At 42.2% G+C, this 27,358-nt stretch overlaps 1 protein-coding gene and 1 pseudogene across 5 annotated transcripts in view; one reads left to right on the top strand and one right to left on the bottom strand.

Moving 5' to 3' along the window:
* LOC136657253 (ankyrin repeat domain-containing protein 26-like) overlaps positions 1 to 2,733 on the bottom strand; it is a 41,715-nt gene extending 38,982 nt beyond the window's left edge. For all 5 annotated transcript variants that reach the window (XR_010794749.1, XM_066633980.1, XM_066633981.1 and 2 more), the window contains exons 1-5: positions 2,662 to 2,733; positions 2,467 to 2,486; positions 2,283 to 2,370; positions 2,154 to 2,198; positions 599 to 793 (exon numbers count right to left, since the gene is read on the bottom strand). Coding sequence is in view for 4 of the 5 variants with exons in the window: in XM_066633980.1 (XP_066490077.1) it covers positions 599 to 793; positions 2,154 to 2,198; positions 2,283 to 2,370; positions 2,467 to 2,486; positions 2,662 to 2,692 (379 nt within the window). In the remaining variant the exon portion in view is untranslated. The remainder of the gene's footprint in view (positions 1 to 598; positions 794 to 2,153; positions 2,199 to 2,282; positions 2,371 to 2,466; positions 2,487 to 2,661) is intronic.
* LOC136657068 (zinc finger protein 420-like) overlaps positions 1 to 27,358 on the top strand; it is a 657,687-nt pseudogene that overhangs the window by 47,948 nt on the left and 582,381 nt on the right.

Below are 27,358 nucleotides of genomic sequence, written 5' to 3'. Positions count from 1 at the left end.
ACGTTTTTTCCCATGCACATTTAAATGAATGCCCATTAGAACTCAGACTAAGCAGCACACAGATACCTAATTTTCAATTCTTGAAATCTACAACTCTCTGTGGTGCCACTAAAAATCAACTGCATTGTAAACAGGTGTTAAATAAAGTAACGTACAGGTGGGCCCAATGTTATCTGTCGGGTTTTCATTTTAGGAAACCCTGTGGATACTGAAACCTGTGGATGATGAATTCCACAAGTCTCTGGGCCTTTTAATCCTCTGGAGGCTATGGGAGCTACACTCCTGTCACCTCCGGACGACGTTCTGAACCCTCCCAAGGCCTTTAAATATCACTTCCAGTTTTTGGAAGTGACCTTCTAAGGTGATCTTAGAAGGCTGCATGCAGCCGCCAGGGGCCTCAGAACACTCTCCAGAGGTGACTGGAATGCAGGTCTGGTCACTTCTGGAGAGTTCATGTGGGGTCCACTCCATAGGTTCAGGACATGTGGATAGTGAAATCCACATGTCCCAAATCTGTGGATACAGCAGGCCCACTGTATTTTTGTTGCATTTAGATAGGTAGGCAGTTCTTGATTTTATGAAGACTATAATCAGTTACCTGTTGAAGCAGTTATTACATGAGCATCTGACAATTCTTCTGCTTCCACAGGAATAGTTTCAGATGTTTCAGGTATAGCACCATGTTTTGCTAATTGTAGTAGAGACACCTGATCTTTCATCACCAAAACATTAAATGATTTACTGGAAGGTGTACTCTTAAGTGAAACACTGGTAGAATCCCAATCTGATGCATCTGAAAAAAAAAATTTATAATAAAAACAGTAAAAACTATTTATTGCACTTAACATAATATAACATTTACTTTACTAAGAAAACACAGTAATTTAACGTGTTATAAATCAATGAACAGCAAGACCACTTTGTCAGTAATAAATAATAAACCTTTCTGTGGTTGAAATACTCATTATTCCTATATTATGGATTAGCACTAGTTTCCTAAAAATATGAACAGATAATTTAAGGATATCAGTAACACTTTATGAGAAGATCTTCAATTTAACATAAGATTTTCTCCCAAATTAAAAGAAATTCAGGGCCCAATTCTGTTCATATTTCCAGCACCAATGCAGCCACAATGCAGCCCTGAAGTAAGGGAACACACATTCCCTTTCCTTGAGGAGACCCCAGTGAATGTTCCCCACCCCACTGCAGGATGCAGTGCATGCCCCATTAGCACAGCTGGATTAGTGCTGGAAAGTTAGATAGGTCTGGGCTCTCGATCTTCTATAGATGGCAGTGGTGTGTGTAAGTTTCCCCCTTCAACTGATTTGCAACATCAGTTAAAATCTGATGGCTTTATGCAGCAATTCCCAAGCTGTGACTCCCCAGGGAGCCACAGAAATCAGCCAGGGAAGATGCAGAATCCTCACAAAAAACCCGCAGCCCTATACAATGGATAGAATTGTAGCCCTAATGGGGAGCTATGGCCAATGGCCCAGTAGGTCAAGGGAGCCACCAGTCAAAAATGTTTGGAATCCACTGACTATGCATTTTTACCCACAAGTATCGGAGAGTGTATTTTAATGTTGGAGTTGGTGCAACTTCGTCTGCTGTCTAGAGGGGGCAGGATGCTATCCAGAAGGGGTCAAGCTATGGCTCAGTAACTCTGACCTTTCTACCTGTTCTCTCTGTGAACCTTGTGGGATGTGGCCCTAACGCTTTATCCTTCCCTTCTCCTCTGAGCACTTCCTCTTGTCCTCTGACCACCGACCTGTTAAGATGGTGCACACCAGGGCTCTGATGCCCAGGCCATCTAGAGCACAAGGCATGCAGGGCGAGGCAGCCCTAGGGCCATGCTATCTCTAAGCGTTAGCTGAACCTCTGATCCTAATCAGATGCTGTAAATATACACTAAATGAAACTGTAATAACTTCTTTTTTGCAACTTTAACAAGCCACTGCCTCTATGTCTTTTTTTTTAATTGATTAGCAGTCAGCCGGGTGAGGGAGGTTCCCTGGGGTGATACCCAAAAGGGGGTTCCGCTGCTTAAGCTGCTCTGCTTCCCTCCCAAGAGGAAACTATTTTTTTAATTTCCTCCAACATTTAATACTTTATGTGTTATTCAGTGAACAAAAATAATAATATCCAAGAACCTTCAATATCATCTGCATCATCTAAACCAAGTTCTTCCATTAAATCTGCAAGAAGAAAAAGACATATGTCAGCTAAAATGTTATACAAGAAATTTATATATTGTACAAATTTATTGTAGAAGCGCTTACCTGATTTTGTCTTTTCTCTGGTCTCTGTCCCTTTTAACAGTTGAGAGGCACTAATATCATGTTCCACATTTGCTTTATCAGTCGTCAGCTACAAAAATAATTCAACAAAGAATGAAGACAGCACAAATATTTGAATTAAGTCAATATATTTTCTCTTTTGTAGTCACACAATAGCTGTAATTACCTGTGAACCTTCTGATTTCCCTGAAAAATGAAAAAAGAAAAATAAGTTGCCCACATAATCCAGTATTGAAATTTTCAGCTGCTATGTAGTTTACTAAATATTTTAAACATATGTTATTTGTTTAATTTCCAAAATTTTAAAATAACATTAGAAATATAGCATAAAAGAGAGCAACATTGATGATGATGAACTTACCATCACCTGGTTCTTCTGAAATACTGCACATGCGGGCACTAGCTTTGGCAGGAGATGTAGGTAAGAAACCAATTGGCTTTTCTGGACTTTCTGAAGTACACTAGTTAAAACAAGTCACAAAACAAAAATAAACCATGTTTAAGTATAACTTTTCCATATACAGTGGTACCTCGCATAACGAATGCCCTGCGCAGCGAAAAACTCGCAGAAAGAAAGCGTTTTGCGAAGTTTGGTAACTCGCACAACAAATTTTTATGACCCGTGCTTCGCAAGACGAATTTTTTTTTTGTTTTGCTTTGGTTTGTTTTATGGGGAAGATCTTCATGTCAGTTTATGATCCCGTCCACCCTAGTAAGGGGAGGATCTTCATGTCAGTTTATGACCCCGTTCACCCTAGTAAGGGGCGGATCTTCATGTCAGTTTATGATCCCGTTCAACCTAGTAAGGGGCGGATCTTCATGTCAGTTTACGACCCCGTTCACCCTAGTAAGGGGAGGATCTTCATGTCAGTTTATGATCCCGTTCATCCTAGTAAGGGGAGGATCTTCATGTCAGTTTATGTAAGTAAGTCCCATTGTGCTTGCTCCCAGGAAAGTGTGCACAGGATTACAGCCTTTAAGCTCCCCACTCAGCATCCCCCCTGTTTTTGAAATCCTCAGTACAGTATGTATGCCTTTAAAGAGCACTTAATAAACACTTTGTAAACCAAATTTGACTTTGTTCTGACTTTTCTTGCCCATAGGAACGCATTAATTAAATTTCAATGCATTCCTATGGGAAAATGCACTTCGCAAAACGAAAGGACTCGCGGAACGAATTAATTTCATTATGCGAGGCACCACTGTACAAGAAATAAATTAACTGCTGTGAAGCAGGAACAGTCTTTCACATTTATTTTACTACAGAGAACACTATTCAGATATTTGAGATGACCTATATTAGAAAATGCAATGTGACACATAATGAGTTGTATCCCAAGGTCTTCTTCCACTTTGCTTGCAGAAGTAGCCCCATTTGCAGAAGTAGCCCCAAGGGAGAGGCTGTGATCTATCTGCAGTTCCTTGCATTTCCTGAATATTTGCCCTTGGAGGTCCCCCATTCTTCAAGAATGACTGGAGGACTCCTCCGGTTGTACGGGACAGTGAGGCCACCCTGACACTTGTTAGGTCAAATCCACAGGTGCTGAACTCACGGATAAAAATGACCCACTTTATATTGCTCCTCCTCCTAAGAGGTCTAACTGCACTGTTAGCTTTCAGTGTCCACCTTTATCTTTCTTATTCACCACATTTAACATACTGAAATACTACATACAGAGACATTGTGGTACTGCACAAACTCTTTCACTAGTGCAAAAAGCTTAGGGATGAGCACTACTGGCTTCTCCTGCCCATGCTTCTTTGGATCCAAGGCAATAATCTTTAAAATGAATATTTTGCACCAAGCTAAGTTTTAAATGTAGTCATTTTGTTAAATTTACATCTCCACAGCAATTTCATCTGAACTGACAGTTTAAGTGTTAGCTTGAAAATTATTATTACAACAAATAAAAATATTTATATATTTTCAACGAAGTTTAAACTGCTCTGTACATTTTGCTAACAAAAGCAATCCAAAGAAATATCCCCCCCATACAAAGGATAACTCAATTCCATGACCATGTGTGCTACAAGACAGCCATTTTTTTAAAAAAAGACACCAAACTGACGATAATGAAATCAAAACCAGTTTTAAAGTAGTACTCATTTTGAATCCCACATGCACAGTGGGACAGGGACTGGACTATTAACATTTAGGGGAAAAAACTATAAACCACTCAGAACCCATGGGGTACAACAGCATATTAATCAAATAAATAAAACTAACAAACCTCTGAATCCCATGGAGATTCTGCACCCTTGTCCTCCTTTTTGCACGTTCCTATTGCCGATGCATCAAAAAATAGAAGATCAACCAACTTTTTCTTAAAACATATTCAACGTTCAATTTCCAAATGATAGATTGTGGTGGTTTGATTGCAGAAGGGGTCTAGGGCAACTTTATAAGCAGCTTTATAGAAACCTTCCCCCCTCTCCCCCTAAGCTAAGATTCTCTCTTTGCCCAAAAGCATGGGACCAGCAATCTCCTGAGGCTCAGAGAGAGAGAGAGAGAGAGAGAGAGAAAGAGAAAGAGAGAGAGAGAGAGAGAGAGAGAGAGAGAGAGAGATCAGGTAAGCACACACTCATTCCTCTGTTTAGAAGCACTGTGAATTGCTACCTGAATGCCTGTCCTGAGGCAACTGCTACCCACCTCAAGAAAGTTATAAAGTTCAAGCTTCGGGTTAGTAAGATGACGATAGCAAAGTGCCAAAAGCCCTATCTTGTTAGGACACTATCATGATTGGTCACTTGGTTACACTGCAATCCTTCAAACATATACTTCTTAGAGGAGCTGGAATATTAATTTTGCCTTCTTTAATGTGCATAAAGTTTAAAATAATCCTTTTTAGGAACTTCTCAATGTACAATGTTGAACTATTCAAAAAAAGAGTAATTTCTAGATAGCATCTATCAGGGGTGTTTTAGTTGTGGGTAGTCTATATTGCCAGGGGGTTGGACTTTCACCCCTATGAATTCTATGTGCTTTATATTTTATGTATAAAGCGGAACAGCCATTTAAATCATGCTATCCACACAGATCAGCAGAAACAGGTCTGGTTTAGCACAAACAGCTCTCATTTCACACTGAGTATCACACTTAAAAATATCTACATTAGTAGAAATGTCATTGTTGAGGAATTACTCATACATTTCTCTTGAATGCCACAGTTCATGCTGATAATCATTTACCATCCTTTTCACATAATGATATACCTTGCAAGAAGGATTCTCCAGGTCAAATGTCTTATAGACAAGACAAATTGCCTTGATTTTATGCTTTTACAACGGGAAAATCTTGCGTTTGACAAATTATACAGCCTTGTGTCTCTATATTATTAATCTACAAAACAAAATATATTTTCTTGAGACATCCCAATACTTGCAACATTTACTGGGATTTACTGGGATTCAGTACTGCAAATTCCTGAAGGAATGCAGTTAAAAATTAAGCAAGGACTGTAATTCAATGCAATGAATTAATTAATTCAATGTAATTCAATTCAACTTAACATGAAAGTAAATGCCATTGAATCTAATGGGACTTACTTCTGAATAAACATGCATTTGTTCACACAGCTGTAACTTATACCAAAGAGTCCATGAAGTGGAGTTCATTAAATATTGGCCTTAATATGGTTTGCTTATCTTTTATAATCATGCCTTCATTATGAAAGAGACGCTGATCCTGAGAATTGCCATTATGAGCAAAATATTTATCCAAAATACCTGAGACATCTCCAGCTTCCTCATCTTCATCTTTATCATCATCATCATCATCTTCATCATCTTCCTCAGAAGATTCTTCCTAACATTAAGAACACCATGTCTACTTTTTAAAATTCATTCCCCTACTTATTCTTTAAAACTTAAATGTGATCCCTTTTCAGGTACACTTTTGAGGGCCAACACACATTTCCATGTCAAGATTTCTTACAAGCAATAAGAAGCATGTCTTTTGCCTTCACAAGCATGAGTTCACCTCATAGTGTTGTTAGTACAATACAGAAAGCGAACCCCTCTCCTACTGAATTGTCCTATCCACATTGTAGATAGTTACATATTTTTTAGCGTTCTGATCAAGTCTATTATTTTAGTAACAATTGATAACTATTTTTATTCATTAAGTACTTGTATGTGGCTTATCTACTAGAGTTGTCCAAGTATCTCCCAAATAAAAATTGCAAAATTACATAACAAAAATCCAGTGGCACTGAAGGATCTCTGAAACATATATTTAAAATTGTGCTAGTCTGTAAGGGAGAAGGTGACCCACTCACAAATACTAGTTCCAAACTGCATTGAGCTTTACAGATCAAAACCAGCACACCTTGAATTATACCCCAAAACAAACTGGTACCAAGTGAAGATCTTTCAGCGCTTGTGAAGACAGACCAAACTTTTGGCACATATCAATTAACAATTTAGTACTCCTGTTCTGAAGTAGTTGCAGTTTTGAAACAATTTTCAAACCAGGACCTATATGTAATGCATTATGTGAAGGCAAGCTGTAATTATAGATACAATTAACATATCGCTGTAAAGCCAGAATTTACAATTCATTGGCCAACACAGCATCATTAATTTATGATTCAAATTGTTTACACCTTTCATCTCGTGTTATTGATGGCAAAAATAACACATGACAACACTTACTTTGATATTATTTTGAAAAGATTCTTTGAGATTTTCTTCCTCACTATTCTCACTTTCCTGTGCTAGTGGTTCACATGTTCCAGTTTCCAAATCTTGTGATTCCATATATTGCTTTTCTCTGATATTTTGATATTCCATAAAAATAGGATTCTTAGAGTTCTGGTCTTTAGCATTGTACTTTTCAAGTTCAATCTCTGACCCAGGATCACCATCACTTTCAAAGATATCACCCAGATTTGAAATCCTCTCCCTATTATTATGATTCTTTAAGGGCGATGAAAAAGCAGCTGGCAAACCTGTTACTTCTAAAGTCTCTGAAGAACAATCCTGAAAGCTTTTGTGGCTCACAGGTGTAATGTTGGCTTCCTCAGTGCCCTTTAACTCATTAGTATTCTGAAATTCATTCACTTCTTTAAGTTCTTGACTATTTTCCTTTTCAAATAAATGATTGGGTAGTTCATTATTTGTCGTATTAAAAGCTGCATTTTCACCTGAACACTCATAATGTCCGGCAATAAAGGATATCGGCATATCACCAGCTTCCTGCATTTCTTCATCATGTACATTACATATTTCATTACTACTAACAACACTTTGATCTGCATGGTTTTCTCCACATTCATTAGGTACTAAAGTTTCAGACAGAGTCTGTATCTCATCTGATTTTTTTAAAAATTCTTCATTTTCCATCTTGTTCTGACTTTCTTCTTCTATGTTGTCATCTTCCCTTTCTTGACTGAAGTCATCCTCCATTTCCTCCTCCCCTTCTTCTTCTTCTTCCACCTCCTCCTCTTGCTCCTCCTCTTCTTCCTCTTCGTCGTCATCCTCTTCCTCCTCCTCATCCTCAAATTCTTCCTCCTCACTGTTTGCCAAAGAATCATTTGGATCTTTCAGTTCTTGCTTGTTGGGATTAATGCTTTTCTCTGTTCCTACTTTAAAGTTTCCTCTTGATGACTGATTATTTTCAATTTCATAACCTTCATAAAATTATATGTGGGTATAAAAATACAGATAATAAATACATAATAGAATAAAACTTGTGAACTCAAAAAAAGTATTACCTGCTCAGATCTCAAGTGAGGAGAAGTCATCTGGGAATGGTTTGAAAAGGAACCAGGTGAGGAATGGACAGGATGAGGGAAGGATTTAACTTGGGATGCAGGAAGGGATTCATTGAGATCTTCAGCTTCATAATTTGATCTATTTTGTTGTGAATTGGCTATATGTTCTGTTCTGATAACGCTACTTTTCTCATCTACTATAATCAAAACAAAAAAATACACATACAAGAACAAATAATTAAATTCACAGTTTCTCATAAGCAAGCAATATAATAATAAAAATGTGTGTCAGTTAACTTACTATTTTTCTTGAAATGCTGTGTAACATTCATTAGCTGAGCCAAACTTGGTTTCTGTAGTTTCTGAAAATAAAAATTGGAGTACAATAAAATATATACCTTGCAATGGTTTATTTATTATGCTTTTATCCTGCTCTTCCTCTAAGGATGTTTCCTCCTTCTTTTCATTTTACTCTCACAACCTTTACAGCTTGTAAAGTACATTAGCCTGAGAAAATGTGGCAAGCCCAAAAGCATCCAGTAAGCATCACAGATGTGGAGATTTGAACCTAGGCCTTCTAGGCTATCCAGCACTCTTTTCTCCAACAACACTGAATTACAGCACAATTTCCAATTATTATCTTTACTGTTTTGTGTATAAACAATTGAAAACAAGCCAGGGATGCTCTCTGATGTTCACCAGACGCTCCAGTCTTGTCAGCAAGAAGCTCTCTGTGAATAATCATACCATGCTGACCTCCACTTTTGTAAATTTCAAGTCTCTCCAATTTTAATTCATGCATTCTGTCATACACTTTACCTTAGGGCTGAAGTCTAATTCTTCCTCCTCTGATGAAAGCCAGCTATCATCATCTGTTTTTCCAGAATTTCTTGAAGAAAAATAAAAACATAAGAATGAACCTCTCTACAGTTCAACAGAATAGATAGAATTAAAGTCAAAATTTAAAATCTCACCTTAGTGACTCTCCTCCAGAAGAAAAGTCATCTACAACTGTTTAACAAAAAGATGACAAGTCAAACAATTATTATAAGGAATGTAAAATAATCCAATATTTAAACTGCATAACTTTTTTTGCTATAATGCAATTATATAAAACATATATAAAAACATTTCTAGATAACTGCTTCTTACACTTTTATACAAATCCAATAGCTAATTAAAATTTAGCAACTGAAATTATATTACAACATGGGTATCAAATCATGCTCTTTGAGGAGTACAATACAGAAGCAAGAAATACACTTCATTATTTAAGCCTCCTTGTAAGTTTTATTTCTCCTTGTGGTAACGGAAATGGTGTGCCTGTATGCGATATAGAAACTGGCATACAGAAACCATAGTCAGTATTGTATTGTGGCTGCACAATACTGCAGGAGTGGGTGTTCCTATATAAGCATGGATCCCCCATTCAAGCAATGACTTCCACATTCCCTTCAATGTCAGGAATGGCTTTCCACATGGATCCCCATTGCAGTTGCAATGTTGCCCATGAAACTATCATGAAACAAAGTTTTCCATTCACAGATGCTCCATGAACATGAGAGAACCGCTACAGAACCAGAGACTGGCCTCAAAGGTGGCACCTCGTTATTCATCGGGTTCCGTTCCCAGAACCCATGCAGATGCCGAAAACTGCAAATAACAAAATCCACAGTTAGGCATCCCTTAAACCAGCGGTTTTCAACAGCTGTGCTGTGGCAGGCTAGTGTGCCGTGGGGCTGCCTCATGTGCGCCGTGGGGCCAAGGAGTTAGGCGGCGGCAGCGGTAGCTGCAGCAGCTCATGCGGGTGAAGCAACTGCTTGGAGCCTCGCACGGCAGCAGGAGAAAAAGGGGCAGCCACGAAGGGGCTTGGATGCTCCTGCTGTAGCTGGTGCCTGCCCTGTGCGCTGAACTGGGCAGCCAGGCAGGCAGCTAGAGAAGCCTGGAAGAGCTCCAGGCGGACGGGAACATGAAGGGAGGGCGAGTGGCAAGAGCGAGGAGGGAGTGAGAGCAAGCCTGAAGGTGGAAGCAGGTAGGAGCCAGAAGCAGCTGGCTGGCAAAGATCCTGGAGAGACCCTTTTCCTTGCCTGCAATGCCCCAAAGCGATCCTCCCTGCATTGCCTCCCCTGGCAAGGCTTTGACAGGAAGGGCACTGGGCCACAATCCTATCCACACTTACTTAGGAGTAAGCCCCATTGACTATAACGGGGCTTACTTCTGAGTAGACGTACAGAGGCTTGGTTGGTCGCACTCTTTCTTGAATAAAGGAGCAGGGAAGTGATGCTTTTTTCCCCCCCACCTCCTCCCCTCCTGCACACACATCCCCCATCATAATTGCAGTTAACCCCTCTGACTTCCCCTCCCCACCCCCTTCCCCACCTTCCAAAGTTCAAAATCAGTTGCTTCCCATTCATTCTCTCTCTCTCCCCCTCTCCCTCCCCACCCCACCCCAGTGAATCCTGCACTTGTTTCAGCCACATCTCCTCACTGTCCCTCCAGTATGCTCAGTCTCATCTCTCTTTGCCAACACCTCCTGGCATATCAGAGCATATCAACTGATAACAGTTTGAACAGACTTCTGAGTAGACCTGGTTAGGATTGTGCCCTTAGTTATATTAATTAAATTAATTGTAACATAATAATGTAATTAAAAACTAGTAGTGTGCCTTGACAACTTTAGTGCCTTGTCAGTGTGCCATGAGCTGAAAAAGATTGAAAATGGCTGCCTTAAACCCTCCAAATTTTGCCCAACCTGAATCCTTTGGAGATGAGGGGAGATATGCTCCTGTCACCTCCAGAGGATGAGGCACGCAGCCTCCACAGGTCTCAGAAGGCCTTCTAAAGCCTCTGGGACGCCTTAGAAGGTCACTTTAGATTTTTGGGAAAAACTGGAAGTGACATTTTAAGGCCTTAAAAGGCCTTCAGAAGGTCAGGGAAAATACAGAATCTTCCTATTGTCATATGGCAAATTACTGTGAAGATATTTAGATTCTCCTAAAACCTCTGCCCTGATTTTAAGCTCCAGATAAGCCAGGTCTTGCTTGTCAATAGGAAATTCTTCAGGGCATTCGGCTTTTATGCTGAAAGGCATCTCCCATGAATGCCCGAACGTGCAGACTGGGAGTTCTGTTTCACAGCAGAACCATGCCATTACAAGCCCCTCTAAACAAGTCAGTATCATGCAAAACAGGAGATTTAACTCATAAATCACCTCAATACAAATAGATGTTCAAGGTTTAACTAAACTAAATACTATAAACTATTCTACAAGCAGTAGGCACCAAAGCAGGGTATCTGAACTAAACCTCTGAAACAGTCAGTACAGATCTGGTGCGGGAAGACTTGTACCTTTCACTGAGTCTCCTGCTATCTGGTTGAGTGACTGCTGCATTTCTACATCCATTTAGGACAAAGCATGGAAGGGACAGATAAAATAGTGAAATCATGAAACTGCCGCTAATATAACGGCACAAAGATAAATTTATGCAAAACGTAATCAACATAATATATTGATGCTGCTAAAAAGAAAAACAAAAGACGACATCCTAAATTTCAAATCTGTTTAAGGGAAGTCACTCCCCCCCAAGATACTGAAATTCTTCTCCTTCTGAAATATCAAGAACCACCAACTGACATACTACAAATAATGGAAAACAGAAAACTCTCCTATGCTTGTCTAATCATAAGTCTCATTTTTGTCAATGGGCCCCAATCATATTCAAATTTCCCCTGCCAATAAACACACACATCAAAAAGGTGTACGCTGCATCCTTTTCTTTGGGGGGGGGGGGGCGATCGGACAGCTTACAGGAGGTAAGTATAACACTTTTGCTTATTGACCCCTGCTAATTGGGTAAGAGGCACTTTTTTCAAGTGGGTGCTCCTTTTTTTTAGCAGGGGGAGAGTAACTGGCCCACCTCACCCCAGCACTGTCTGTTCTAGTGGCTGTCTGCTGGTATTCATTTGCATCTTTTTAGATTGTGAGCCCTTTTGGGACAGGGAGCCATTTAGTTATTTGATTTTTCTCTGTAAACCACTTTGTGAACTTTTAGTTGAAAAGCGGTATATAAATACTGTTAATAATATTATTATTATTATTATTATTATTATTATTATTATTATTATTTTGCCTGGATCCAGGAGCTTCTACCAGTAGAACACATATTCTACTGGCAGACAGAATTGGGCTGTTTGTCTTAGGAAAGTATCCATAGGATTGTAGCCTTAGTTGACATCTTTTTCTTTGCACTTTTTATCTATGTAGATAGGCTATTAACCTGGGATGCAAGGCACTGCCATTCCCTGTCTTGTGTGCCTTGCTTGCAAATCATCTGAAGCTATAGCTAAAACAATGCACCTTCTTGCTCATAATGTTTGTGGATTGCACAGGTTGATGTGTTGAGGTGGACATGGAAGGGACTAGATCCTTCTTGACTCCTCCTGCATAGGGAATTAGTTACAAACTAACAAATCACTTCAACCTCATTCTATACTAGCTACCACTCAAAAACAATCAGATGAGAATCCTTGTTCTAACACTTATTTCCTCCGTAGTTTTAGGGAAGGGTCAAATTGCTCAGCTCCCCTAGGATATTAGACCCATCCTATGCAAGACTGAGTTGCTGGCTGGAGTACTTTGCTACAGTGAAACAGAGTTACACTGTCACAAAATGGCAGCTGGCAGCAAAAGGCAGTATCATTAAAATAGATGTTTTTCCTTGCATTTGTTGAGAATACTCTGCTGATCAATGTTACTGTATAAAACTCATACCTTCTTTATTTGTAGCGGGTGCACCCAATGTAAAACCAGCATCTCCAGCTTTACCTGGGCTGCTAAATACAGACAGGTCTTTTTTATTGGCAGGAGAGGACTTTTCTGTATTTCGCCAGCTGGCATATTCAACGATTTTCTGACGAAGACTATGAAGGGAAAAAAACGACAGAATACATATTTAGAAAGAAAGACAGAAAATGCTTACAGAGATGACTAGATAAATGAGAATGTTGAAAGGTATGTAGATCAAGAGTAACATATATGTTCATATGTGGTAGAGTTGTCCATACCTCTACTTGTTAATCAAAAGTTTATCCATAACTTTTAATTACTGCAAAAATATGCCTGGCACACTTGCGGAAAGAATCCAGAAATTAAGAGTGGCCTATTCAAGTTATAGGGCATTGGAATAATGGAAAAACTAATGTAACTTCAGAATATGAGAAATAGTAATATCAAAATAATATATTTGAAAAAAATGGTATTTAGTTTTAATCTTCTGGAAAATACATGGGCATAGATAGTTTTGGCACTGCTGTTGAAGATGTCCCAAATCTTACACTTCTTTGTAATGTTGAAAAAGTCTGAAACAAATATGGTAAAAAAACATATGGCAATACAAAAAGAAAGAAAAAAAAACCATGGCCCTTTGAAATGAACATAAAAATGGACAGAAAATGGCAACAACCATTTTAACTAAATTGTAGGAGTTAATCCCCTGATTTAACCAGGGAGATCTGCTTTCCTAATTATCTATTCTCATATGGAGATCTATATGTATCACTGATCTAGGTCAGGGGTCTCTAAACTTTTCAGCTGCAGGGCAGCATCAAATATTTGGCATGGTAATAAGGGCCGGAAAAAAAATTAAATATAATATTTAAATAAATACATTACAGATGGAACTTAGATGAATGACTGAAATGAATGAATGAATGGGCTAAAATGTCCAAGATTTCTCCAAGCACCAACACAGCCCAAGAAATAAAGCACACACATACTTAAATGGACCCACATTTCCCCATCCCACAAGCACAACTCTGGTTGTGTTTGGTCAACTGGGCCAGAGGCTCTCAGGGAATCAGAGGCTGGCTGTGGGCCAGATAGAGGCACTCTGCGGGCCATATCTGGCCCCCGGGCCGGGGTTTGAAGACCCCTGATCTAGGTTACTCTTATAACACAATCAGTCTGATACTGTGTATCAAAAAAGATCACATTCTTTTCCAGCTCTGTTTTTCAGTTACGGTTAAAGAGTCTCAATTATGAGTTTGCTGACTTGGAGACATTTGTAAAGCTAAAGTTTGAGAAGTCCTAGCACAATTCCAACACAAGGCCTTGTGTACTAACACACCTTGGAAAATCTTAGAAATTAAAGCTTACGTGGGATCTCCGCTAATGTCAGCATAATCCTCTGCTGACCATCCACTGTAATCTTTATGGGAAATGTCTGCTCCGCGTTGAAGGAGAACTTCGACTAAATCATGCTTTCCATAAGAGGCAGCAGTCAAAAGAGGAGTTCTAAAGCAGAAATAAACAGACTATTCAACCCGTTCATTTTACAGATTCTTGCACCATTTCTGCCTTAGGATCACAACAGTCACTCATCATATATCTGTGGCATAAAATACAACACCTGTAGGTAAATATTCTTGCATATTTTGTAAAAGCACAAATGCGGCAATATCAGTAGCTCTCATGCACTGGTTATAGAAGTGTTGACTACTCAATTCCAATGCTTCAATCCAATTCCTACTTCTTTGATATAATACAATACTTACAATTATGTAAAAATACTTCGGAAATGGTTTTGAAGTCCTTAAAGAGAGATCAACTAATAGAATTGAACCATACCTTCCTGCATTGTCTCTGGCATGTATATTTGCTCCATTCTGAAGAAGAAACTCTAACATTTCTTTATTATTTTCAGTGACAGCAACAATGAGAGGGGTGCTTCCATCCTGCAGCATAAACACAAATTAGAACAGGGGTGCTCACACTTTTTTGGCTCGAGAGCTACTTTGAAACCTAGCAAGGCCCGGAGATCTACCAGAGTTTTTTTTACAATGTTCGCGCCATCATAACATATAACATTTATGTGTACAATGTATGTTGGTGTACCTTGACTCCCAGAGTATAACAGGACTTACTCCTGAGTAGACATGCCTAGGATTAGGCTGTGAGGCTGCAATCCTAGCCACACTTACCTGGGAGTAAGCCCCATTGAGTACAATGGGCCTTACTCCTGGCGTTTCCTCCCAGAGGCACCTGAAGGGGGGGGGTCGGCACTCCGCGATCTACTCATTTTGCCTCGCGATCTACCGGTAGATCGCGATCCACCTATTGAGCACCCCTGAATTAGAAGATTAATATTCATTCTTACACCTTTTCCAATTTTCACTCTGAACTAGTAAAATAGCATGATTAACATGCAAAGAGCTGTTTGTGTGTCATTTTCTTCACAGAAACATGCCAAGTAAAACAAGAAACAGTTCCGATCCTATCCTGGGCCCAGGCCTGCCTACAGCATGCAGTAGGATTTGTGCAGCCTTTGCTGCATGCTACTGGCCAGCTGGGCATCATCACATGGCATCATTCCCTCCAATGGTCCCCTTTGGCTGGCGCAGGTACAAGTAGGCCCAAGGGGGTGTGTCGAGGGTGAAAAGGGGGTATAGAATATCGGTGGCCAGCGGTTCACACTGGTGGCCCCAGTACTTACACTGTTGCTGCAGTGCTGTCAGCCCAGGCCTTCCACTGGCAGAATGAAACTTCCATGAGCAGAAAGCCCTGATAAGATTGGACTACAACTCTAAGCATGTTAACTCAGAAGACCCACTGACTTCCATGGGGCTTTCTCCCATGTAAGTGGGCACAAGACTGCAGCTTAGGGCTAATATGCCACTTGTACTCCAGAGTACCAAGACTTATCACAATTGATTCGAGATCAGTACCGATGCCTTTTTATCAGATAAAATGGTTACAATCCTTTCTCCGACAAAATAAACCATTACCTGTTTGCAAAGTAACTTTATATATAACTTTGTCAATAACCTGTTCTGATACTTTAAAAAAGCAGAGAAATGACCCATTTATATGAATCAAAATAATGGTAGTTTACCTTATTTTGTGCATCAATACGGGCATCATGTTCAAGCAGTTGTTGTGCTATAGATATGCAAGAAGTAGAGGCAGCAAGGTGGAGGGCAGTATTACCGTTTGCATCCACAAGATTAGGGTCTGCTCCATGTTCTAGCAGGTAAATTGCACATGATTCCTGTTGGCATTGTACAGCCTATAACATTTCAAGAAAAGGCATTAGATCCACAAATTAACTCAATATAGGCCAATATTTAACATTTAGCAATATTTAACATCTGAATTAAAAATTTCTTTTTCAATCTTTTTTGGTTATAATCAGTAATATTTATTATACTGATGGCTGTCGTTAATAAAGAAGCGATAAAAAATTGCTACTTGCATCTAGGACAGCAATTTTCAACCAGTGTGCCACAGCACATTTGTGTGCTGCAAACTGTCCACAGGTATGCCGCAGAAGTTTGGGGGAGGGTCATTTATTTGTAGGGCCATTGGGGATGTGAACTTCCGACCAGCAGCATGATGTGCCTTGTCAACTGTCAGAAAAAGAGGTGCGCCTTGATAATTTTACCTCCTTGTCAGTGTGCTGTGAGATGAAAAGGTTGAAAACTGCTGCTCTAGAATGTGATGCACTTTTAGTAGATTTGTAGTACTGTATTAAGCGTCATACATACCTTCATTAGCGGAGACCTGTTGTCATTATCACAGATATTTAGTTTGCATCTGTTGTCTACCAAGAAAGCAACAACATCTGTCCATCCGTTGGCGCAGGCAAGATGTAAAGGTGTTCTGGAAAGTATACCATTGCACTCAATCAACAAAAAATCTGAATAATGTTGGTGTTTTCTAAGGGTTACCTGGCTCCAATTTGTCAGCTTTTATTACTAATTCTGTCAACTCCAGCCCTTTTCTCCACTTCACCTCTCTGGACTGATTACCAGGAATAGACAAATAATTATCCACAGCTATTTTTCAATCATTGTTGCATTTCTTTGTTTCTCAAAACAAAATGGGAAAACTAAAGGACAAACATTTCTCAAAATTAACCACAATGTTTTACAACAGAAAAGAATCCCAAGATGCTGTGTGTAGCCTGATCCTTTGCATGTTTACTCATAAGTACTGTAACTCATTCTGTGTTTAATGGGGCTTACTGCCAAGTGAGAGCCCAATCCTATTCAATTTTCCAGTGCCAGTGCAGCTGTGCCAATGGGGCATGCACTGCATCCTGTGGTGGGGCGACAGTCACAGAGGCCTTCTCAAGGTATGGGAACATTTGTTCCCTTATGTTGGGGCTGCATTGTAGTTGCACCGGTGTTGGAAAGTTGGATAGGACTGGGCCCTAAGTGTGGAGAGGAGTGCTGCCTGAGTTCATCAACATATGGAATTTGAGAAGCATCTTTTTCATTTTCCCCATTCTGGGGAGTAAATGCTGTTTTATGTCAGAAAAATGTGAGTTTTGGCATAACCTAAAATTGCTAACTGCAGCGTATCGTAATCTTGCAAGATTTTTAAGGCAGCTATTTTAAACGCATTTAATACAAGCACAGTTATCTATAGTGGTTTGCTGATGACCATGAGTTCAGAATTACTATCTAATCCAGTGTTTCTCAAACTGTGGGTTGTGACCCATCAGGTGAGTCGCAAGCCAATTTCAGGTGGGTCCCCATTCATTTCAATATTTTTAATATATTAGACTTGAGGCTACCCTGGTATGTGGCTGCATTTGGGGAAATGTTACAGACCTGTAGTTTCAACAAGCTACTATGTATATTCTTTTAACAATGACAGTCAATGGGACTTACTCCTGGGTAAGCGTGGGAAGGATTGCAGCCTAGGATTGTTAAAAATTTCCTGCTTGATGACGTCACTTCCAGTCATGACATCACTTCTGGTGGGTCCTGACAGATAAAAAGTGGGTCCCGATACTAAATGCGTGAGAACCACTAGTCGAGGACAATTTCCTGCTACAGGAAGGAGATTGGACTAGGATGACTCTGTGGGTCCCTTCCAAGTGTACGATTCTATGAAGCACCAGAACTTATGTTTGAGTGATGTTTACACGCAGAGAAGTTTCCGTGCTTTTCATATGTTCAAGAATCACCCAACCATCACGCGCAATATTGAAGTGGGGAGGGGGGTTGGGAGGAGAAAGAAGCCCATGCAGGTCCAGCCAAAATATCAGGGTTGCTCTTTTAAGAGTTGGGAGGAGAAAAGCAGCAGGAAGGCAGAGCTACAGCAGTAATAGAGAGTAGCACACACACATGACAGACAGACAGACAGTGGAAACATTCAGACACAACACATATATACACATATACATGCACAGATATATACTTATACACACACACACACACTGTGTGTGTATATATGCAGGCATATATACATATGTGTGTATCTGTATATATATGTACGTTCAGACACATTACACACACACCCATTTACATACGTACATACACACACAGAATAGCTAGATAATTCAGACACGTTACATACACATATGTGCAAAAATTTGAACACATTACATATAGTACACACATACATACATGCTCATATACATACATATAGACAGACATGTACAAAGAGACACACACGTGTATATATACATACACAGGCAGACACAGATACACACGCATGTCTGTTCACACAGAAACACCCATGCAGAAGGACACACACACGTGTGTGCGCAGAGAGAGAGAGACGGGCGCTCCCACGTGCCCAGACACGCGTGTACACAGAGCCCCGGGCGGGGAGGGGAAGGCCGGGCCGCCCACCTGCTGGCGGCGTCGAGCTGGCCGAGGTCGTGCTTGCGGGCGAGGCGGCGCAGCGCGTCCAGGTCCCCCGCGGCGGCCGCGCGGTGCGGCTTGGGCAGGTCCCTGCTGCGCACGTCGTAGGCGCCGCCGGCGGGGGGGGCGGCGGCGGGCGGGGGCTCCTTCCTCCTCCTCCTCGCGAACCCGAGCAGCTTCTTCATCCTGGGGGGCAGCCCGCGCTCAGCTGGAAGGACCGGTGGGCGAGCGCCCTGCGGGGGGTGGAGCCTCGCGGCCCCGCCGTCCAGGCAACGGCTTCCCGGGCGGCGCCGCGCACGCGCGCTCCGCCCGCCCCCGCCAGGCGCCTCCCTCAGCAGACTCAGGGGCGCTCCGCAGACGCGCGAGACAGCAGCCGGTGGTGGCTCGGCTCTCCCCCGTGTGCGCACCAGCACGCGCACGTGTACGCACCTCTCTCTCTCTCTGTGTATCATATGCATATGTATGCACTGATATACATACATCAGTACCAGTGCGTGTATAGAGTACACACACACTACTACTGGTAGATAGCTAGCTAGCTACCTACCTGCATGCATGCATACATACATGTGTCTACACACAGACTTATGTATATGTGTATACATGCATGTGTATGTACATGTGTACATATACACACCATGTATGTCAGTACCAGTGTGTGTGTATTATTCTGGTACTGTGACACACACACATGCACATGGGTACATGTGTACATATACACACCATGTATGTCAGTACCAGTGTGTGTGTATTATTCTGGTACTGTGACACACACACATGCACATGGGTACATGTGTACATATACACACCATGTATGTCAGTACCAGTGTGTGTGTATTATTCTGGTACTGTGACACACACACATGCACATGGGTACATGTGTACATATACACACCATGTATGTCAGTACCAGTGTGTGTGTATTATTCTGGTACTGTGACACACACACATCTCGTTTAACACAGAGGTGTGTATTACAAACACTGCTACTGGTAGATGGATACATACTTACATACCACACACACACCTGTTTGAAACAAGATATCTATATCTATACACACACAGGCTGCAGTCCTAACCACACTTTCCTGAGAGTAAGCCCCATTGAACAAAATAGGACTTCTGAGTAGGCCTGGTTAGGATTGTGCCCATACATACTGCTACTGAGATATATGTGTGCATTTTTATAAAATATATATTCATTGTTTAACACAGAGGGGTTGTGTATGTATTACACACACACTGGTACTGATAGATAGATAGATAGATAGATAGATAGATAGATAGATAGATAGATAGATAGATAGATAGATAGATAGATAGATGGGAAGGAAGGAAGATGATGATCGATAAGAAGGAAGGAAAGTGATAGCTAGCTAGCTAGATGAGAAGGAAGGAAGGGAGATGATGATGATGATAGATAAGAAGGAAGGAGATAGATAGATGCTAAACACACACACCCCCCTCTGTGTTAAACAAGAGACCTAGAACAGCAACACCTGCTTGGACACTCAAAGTAGATTTCATCATCAGAAAAGCAGAGCCTCTTTATAGTTCAGCAGAGTTGACAACACACACTTTGAAAGAGCTTCTTAATGTTTGGGGGTTCAGAGGGTGTTGAAGGTCCAAAGTTATGTTGTTCCATCTCCCTTCTGCCAGTTAGGGAACTTCTCCTGAAGAGCACTTGGACCCTTTATCCCTTCTGCATCAGGCAAACCTAAAACTTATTCCTGGAAATGAAGAGAAAGCGGTCAGTGCTACATACAGAATGGAGGGTCTGCCTACTCAGCAGAGGTTCCCAAACTGTGAGTATATTCCCCACCAGTGGGTTGTGAGCCAATTTTTGATGGGTCACAACAGGGCCTATGAAAGGAATTTTATCAGGGGGTACAAAGTTTATTATGGGCCCCTTCCCAAAGGGGGGGTGCAATGGGGGCAGCTGAACAGGGGACAAAATAGGATAGGGGGACGGTGCTGACAGCCACAATAGTCTTTGAAGCTCAGGTCTACTAGCCTTCTTGCTGCAGAGCCCATCAGCAAGTCCAGGTCAGATCCCAGGAACTTTCTGGGCTCCCTCCTTTGGCTCCTGGGCCTCCTTTCTGACCCTGGGCCCGGGTACAGATTACCTCCTTTACCCCTCCCAGGCCCTGGGTCACAAAACTGACAGGGTAGATTAGGCTATGTGCATCAAGGGTTTAACACTATGGGGGGGTAGCACTGCTACCCAATCACCTTTATAGCCACAGAGGCTTGAGTAAACTTTTTTTTATGTGGGTCCCAGTGCTAAAAAGCTTGGCTAGAGCAGTGGTTCCCAACCTGGGATACTTGTACTCAGTGCTTTTTTTGTAAATAAAAAGGTGCAGGAACTCACAACTTATTGATTGATTGATTGATTGGAGAAATAAAATATTTTTTTATGTGCTTCCACCCTAAAGATGAACTTACTTCTGAGTAGACATGCATAGGATTGGGCTGTCAATCTCCACATCCCCTTCCCCCTAGCTTCTTTTTCTACACATACTGTACAGGTGCACTTGTAGCATGTAGTATGTAGTGTGGCACTACTTCGAGGAGAGGAAGCAGTGAATGGATTCTGAAAAATGGCTTGCATGAGTTCCATGTAGTAAAATTACTCTAAGCAACTGTGGGAGTAAGAACAAAAAAAGAATTCTTACACGAGAGGGGTCCTTAGGTGCACATAGAAACAGCTACGTTTGCAAACAAGCGATTAAATATGGTTTAATTCAGGTATCAGAATACTCTGTGTCTTTGGGAAGGCGCTTGGCATGCAACTGTATGTTCTCTGCTGCCCTGAGCAGCTGCTGTGCATTGCTAGAGAGGAGCTGCAAATGCTGGCTGGCGGAGGGCATGCTTGTGGGGGAAGGATGAGGAGGATCTCTGGCCGCCCTGGGTCCCTTTGGGGAGAAGGGCGGGATAAAAATAAAGTTTATTATTATTATCTCTGGCAAGGCTGGACAGCACGTTGTACACATGTAGAATCCCTTTTCACCTGCCCTTAGCATGTGAAAATGGGTGCAGATATTTATCTCTGCCAGGATTAAGAGCCCAATCCTAGGTATGTCTACTCTGAAGTAAGTCTTGTTCTAGTCAATGGAGCTTACTCCCAGGAAAGTGCCTAGGATTGCAGCCTAAGAGCCCAATCCTATGCATGTCTACTCAGAAGTAAGTTCCATTATAATGAATGGGCTTACTGTGGATAGGATGGCAGCCTCAGGGCCCAATCCTGTGCCTGTCTCCACAGAAGTCAGTCCCACTAGAGGTAGTGGGGCTTCCTCCCAGGAAAGTGTGGAGAGGACTGCAGCCACAGAGCCCTTCCTCTGCCTGTCTACTCAGGCTGCAAGGCTATGACACTTTCCCGGGAGTAAGCCCCATTGAACACAGTGGAACTTACTTCTGAGTAGACATGCTTGGGCTCTCAGGCTGCAAGGCTATCCACCCTTTCCCAGGAGCAAGCCCCATTGAGCACAATGAGACATACTTCTGAGTAGACATGCCTAGGCTTGTGCTGCAGATTGGCACGGGGCTGCACCAACCAGTTTCCTTTCCCTCCTCCTCTGCCAAGCCAGTACCTAGGCGTTCCGTGGGTGCCACAGCCTGTCTCTCTGGCTGGCTGTCCTCCTCCTTGGCGTCGGCACATGTCCCCCATGCCCTCCACCGGCTTGGAAGCTGCTCTGGGAAGCAGACCGTGGGGGGAGGGGAGGCGGGCTGGGCTCAGGCGAGAGCTTGGAGATGGGGGCAGGAGGGGGTCATTGTGCGGTCAGGCAGGGGTCAGGCGCCCACCCATCCTGCACCCCCCAGCACCCACCCAGCGAATGCCTCTATTTTGCTCCCCCCTGGAATGCCTCCAAAGGGGAGGGGCTCCTGCAAAAAGGTGCCGGAACTCCGTCCCCCTGCGGTCCATTAGAAAAAAAGCCCTGCTTGTATTCCCAGGGGTACTTGCCAGGACCTTTAGGGCTACTTGAAAAAGAAGGGAATAATGGGAGGAAAAGGCAGGTCTGTATTAGTAATGCCTTGCAGGGTTGGTATTAGAATGCCTTGCGAGGATAATATAAGGGGTACAGTTTATGGAAATGGGCTGCCCAGGGGTACGCAAGTGAAAAAAATGTTGGGAACCACTGGGCTAGAAGGCTGCCCTGCTTCACCTCTCTCTCTCTCTCTCTCTCTCTCTCTCTGTCTGCATCTGTGCTGCAGCCACCACCTCTTTCTGCAATGACTGCACTGGGAATTTTGGGCTCTCAGCATTTCTCTCTACTTGAGCAATCCTCTCAAACTGATTTGTGGTGGTGGGGTTACAGCAGCACCCCAATTGTCTTGCCTTCAGTGATCCAACATGCTACTTCATCCCACGTGCTATTTATTTATAGTGTGCTGCACATCTCCCCTGGGGGCTGGGGATAAGAATAGGCCCTCAGTTTGGCTGTACTTGTCGTAAGAGGCGACTGAACAGCCACCGGGTAGATGGGACTCGTCAGCCTGGGAAGGCAGCTCATCTGAGAGAAGGAAAACTCTGATCCCAAACCTCCACTGCCTTGTGGCTACATCCAGTTATGGAAAAGGCTTCAGGAGTCAACCTTGAGGCAAATCCGGAGCCGGAGTCCCTGAGGCAGTTCATGGCTGAACACAGTCACGTTCTGGCAACTCCTGCGCCACCGCCGCTGGAACCAACCGTATTGGCCTCTGCCTTTCCATTGGACCATTTCAGCGACGTGGAGAGAGGCGATTTGCTGCATGGGTAACAGCCTATCCTCCATACCTACTTTACCCAGGCTTCGCGCACTGGAGAGGACACTCTGTTCCAGAACCACCATTCAGCTGCACATCACACTGCTGAAGCACTTTCTTTCAGCTCTCCAGGGGTTAAAGTGACAGAGCTCTTACTCCAAGAGAGACAGGAAACCTATGATAGGGGGATTTCAGCAATGAAAGCACCTTCCCATCCTGCTTCTGTCTGCAAAGCAGAGCTTTTGAATTTCCTTTGGGGGAAGCTGATGTTTGGGATCCGGGACTTGTAAGTGTATCTGGGTGCAAAGATGTGGTTTGGATAAGAGCTAGCTTAACATATTGAAACTTATTGAAAATTAAGTCTTAATTTTCTTTCATTTAATTTACATTTTGTTTCACCCCATTCTATTTCTACATTATCCAACGTATATAGTAATCCGACCATCTATTGGTCCTGCTTAGGTCAGCTCTGCTTTACTTCTCTATACAGAAGTACTTTACGGCTGTGTAAACGTGCTATACACAGCACATTATTAGCCTGTGGAATTCATTGCCACATGGTATGTTGATGGTTGCTACTTTGAATGACTTTAACAGGGGAATGGACACATTGATAGATGTATCAATGATTGCTAGTCACGATAGCTGTGCACCAGCTCTATAGTTTATTTATTTTGCACATTTTTATAGTGCCTTTCCTCCAAGGAGGTCAGGGTGGTGTACATGGTTCCTTTCCTCCTTTTTATTGTCACAACAACCCTGTAAGGTAGGTTTGGCTGAGAGATAGTGACTGGCCCTGGGTCACTCAGGAAACTTCATGGCTGAGCAGGAATGTCCAGCACCAGAACCACTACACCATCCTGGCTATTGAAGAACGTTATGCCTCTGAATACCAGTTGCAGGGGGGCAATGGCAAGAGAGGGTATGCATTTTCTGCATAGACCACTTTAGGCAACAGAATGGTGATCTAGAAGGACTTTTGGTCTCATCCAGCAGGTGTTTTCTTAAGTTCTTAAATATAACACCTCCTATTTATTTTAAAAGATACTGTTTCCCTCTCTATACCTGAGATTTAACTGCACCTCAATAGGCTTGATTGATGCAGTATCATTTCATTGTATCATTTCTTTGTTGATACATCAAAAGAAGTTGCTAATCTAAAATAGCTTTTATGAGCCCATTTGTTCTCATCATCCTCCATTCCACTACCAGGGCAGTCTTAGACTGCTGGGATTTTCTGCAAAGCATGATACAATCCCTTCATTCTCACTTCTCTAACTATTGTTGGAGCTGCCTTGAATGACCTTCATTGCAGGATGTAAATTCTATAAATAATAAACATTGTAAATGACACCCCCCTTCCCAGTGTTAGCCAACATGTTCACTAATAGTTATTTGCAATGGAAGAAGATTTCAGAGAAATATTGCACAAAATCAACACCTCCCCATGGTTTGCAGTATCCTGTTGTGGTGTTGTGTGATTGCATAGTACTGTTTTTATATGGGAAATTCTCAAATTGTGAGGGCTGCTTCACAACTTTCTATGTATGCTCATTGCCCAATGAGAGCTCCACATATTACTTCCAATGAAAGGACTACTGTGGGTATGAACATAGGAACAGCCCCACTGGATCAGGCTAGAGCAGCCATTTTCAACCACTGTGCTGTGGCACACTGGTGTGCCGTGAATGGGCTCCAGGTGTGCCGCGGGAGTTTGGTGGAGGGTCATTTATTAATAGGACCATTAGGGATATGAGTCCCCCACCAACAGAAAGGTGTGCCTTGACAATTGTCCAAAAACCGATGGTGTGCCTTGACAGTTTTAGTACCTTGTCGGTGTGCCATGAGATGAAAATCACTGGGCTAGAGGGTGATCTAGTTCAGCTTCCTATATCTCACAGTGGCCCACCAGATGCCTCTGGGAACATTCAAGACAACAGGTTACCTGCATCCTATTGCCACTTCCTGGCATCTGGCATTTGGAAGTAGCCTACTTTTAAAACCAGAAGGTTGCACGTACCCCATCGTGGCTTGTAACCTGTGATTGACTTCTAGAGATATGTCCAGTCCCCTTTTCAAGGCATCTAGGCAAGATGCCATCATGACATCATGTGGCAAGGAGTTCTACAGACTACACGCCAACTAAAGAAATATTTCTGCTTGTCTGTTCTATCTCTCCCGACACCCAGTTTTAGTGGATGTCCCCTAGCCTTCCAACCAGCAGAATCCTCTGCTCTCAGGCACAATTCAACAATGTGCAACTTGACCAGAACTTAACCTCACAGGAAGCTTGGAGTTTTTGAAAATTATCAATTTTTATATACAATGTTTGCTGTTTGGGAAAGGAAGACTTCTAACATTCTCAAAATTAGCACCAGTTCTCCTTAAAGCCAGTCACCTTTTATGGTTTTGAATGTGAAAAGAAATAAACTAGCATTGAATGTAAATGAAAATCCCCCCCCCCCCCCGTAACTGTGCTCAGCATGATGAGATTGGTTTAAAACTGTTTCTCAACCAGCATACAGGTACCACAAGTGGTACTTGAGGACCCCTGCTGCTCGGCAGCGACACCAGGAATGTGAGACAACAAACGGCAGTAGGAGGTTCAGCTTGGTGGGCAGAGCTCCAAAGCATACTTTTCCATGCCCAAAAACCCTCCTGTCCACCCTGAACCTCTTACTGGTATTTGCCACATCACATCCGGCCTCCCAACCCAGATGTAATGATGTCATTGCTGTCAGCTTGAGTTCTGAGTGAAGCAGAACCACAGCTTATATGTTGGTTCAGGGAGCAGGTGTAGAGGGATGATTCAGCAGAATCAGCAAGCACCTGGGACAGGCACACCCTGGGTGTGACCAAGCCAGTACTGATTGGCTGAGCTGACTATATAAGGTTAGTCAGATGGAGCTTCCAGGGCAGCAGTAGGGGAGTTGATGGAGTAACTGTTAGACTGTTGCCAGTGACTGAAGAGGCTGGATACTGTATGTATATGATATTACTGACTTATGGACTGAACCTTTGACTGTGTATTATTGGAACTGATTTGGATTTGTTATACTGGAACTGACTGCTCTCCGTGCTGACTATTGGACTGTTTAATGACTACTCTGAATGGGATATCCCTTGCTCAATACATCTGCTGAAAGTACTCTGCTGTATTTGATGTGTTTTCTTGCAACCTGCTCACATTGGGACAAGACTGGGAACCTACACCAATCCTCTCATAATTGATACAAAACCCTTATAACCTTAACAATTGCCAGTTCTGGTGGTACTTTGAATAGGTGGACCATGTGAAGTGCTACAGGGGAGGACAAACCTTGAGAAACTCTGGTTTGAAATGTTATTGGACCACAGATTTGTATACTTAAGAATCAACTTTAATCATACAGAACACAGAATTCAGATTGGTGCTGTTTCGAATATGGACTAAAATTGCATCTAGTGGGGGAATTTTTCTCTCCACGTTGTGTGATTTGCTGCTTGAAAGCTATTATGACATGTAACTTGTACTCTGCTGTTTGATGTGTTCTTCTTATGGTGTTTAGGCTTTTCTATATATAGACTTCAGAATGTAATCAGACTCACCGGTTGCCGCTGCTTCTGGGCCATCTGCCAAAGTATTGGACGGGTGCTCAAGGTTAGCAGACAGTAGAATACCTTGATCAAAAGTGTATGTGTGAAGGGATTGTTTGCCTTTATTACTGTTGAGGAGTAAAGAGTGGAAGAGTTGGACTATGCAACTTAAACGTTGCATCGTTCTCTATATTCCAGTGTACAGTAATTTCTAAGATCTGTTGAGGGCAGTGTCCTAATGGTGCTTTCCTTGGGAGATATCTGGGTCGTAATGGCACCAATCAATTGGCAATCACCATCAATTATAGTTGATGTAACTTGTGGTTCCATTTTAATATTTAATGTTAGAAAATACTGGTGTTTTTTTTAAAA

The sequence above is a fragment of the Tiliqua scincoides genome, chromosome 7, assembly GCF_035046505.1.
Source record: "Tiliqua scincoides isolate rTilSci1 chromosome 7, rTilSci1.hap2, whole genome shotgun sequence".
NCBI lineage: Eukaryota > Metazoa > Chordata > Lepidosauria > Squamata > Scincidae > Tiliqua > Tiliqua scincoides.
Note: the sequence above shows the minus strand (reverse complement) of the source record. Positions and strands in the feature narration are given on the sequence as shown.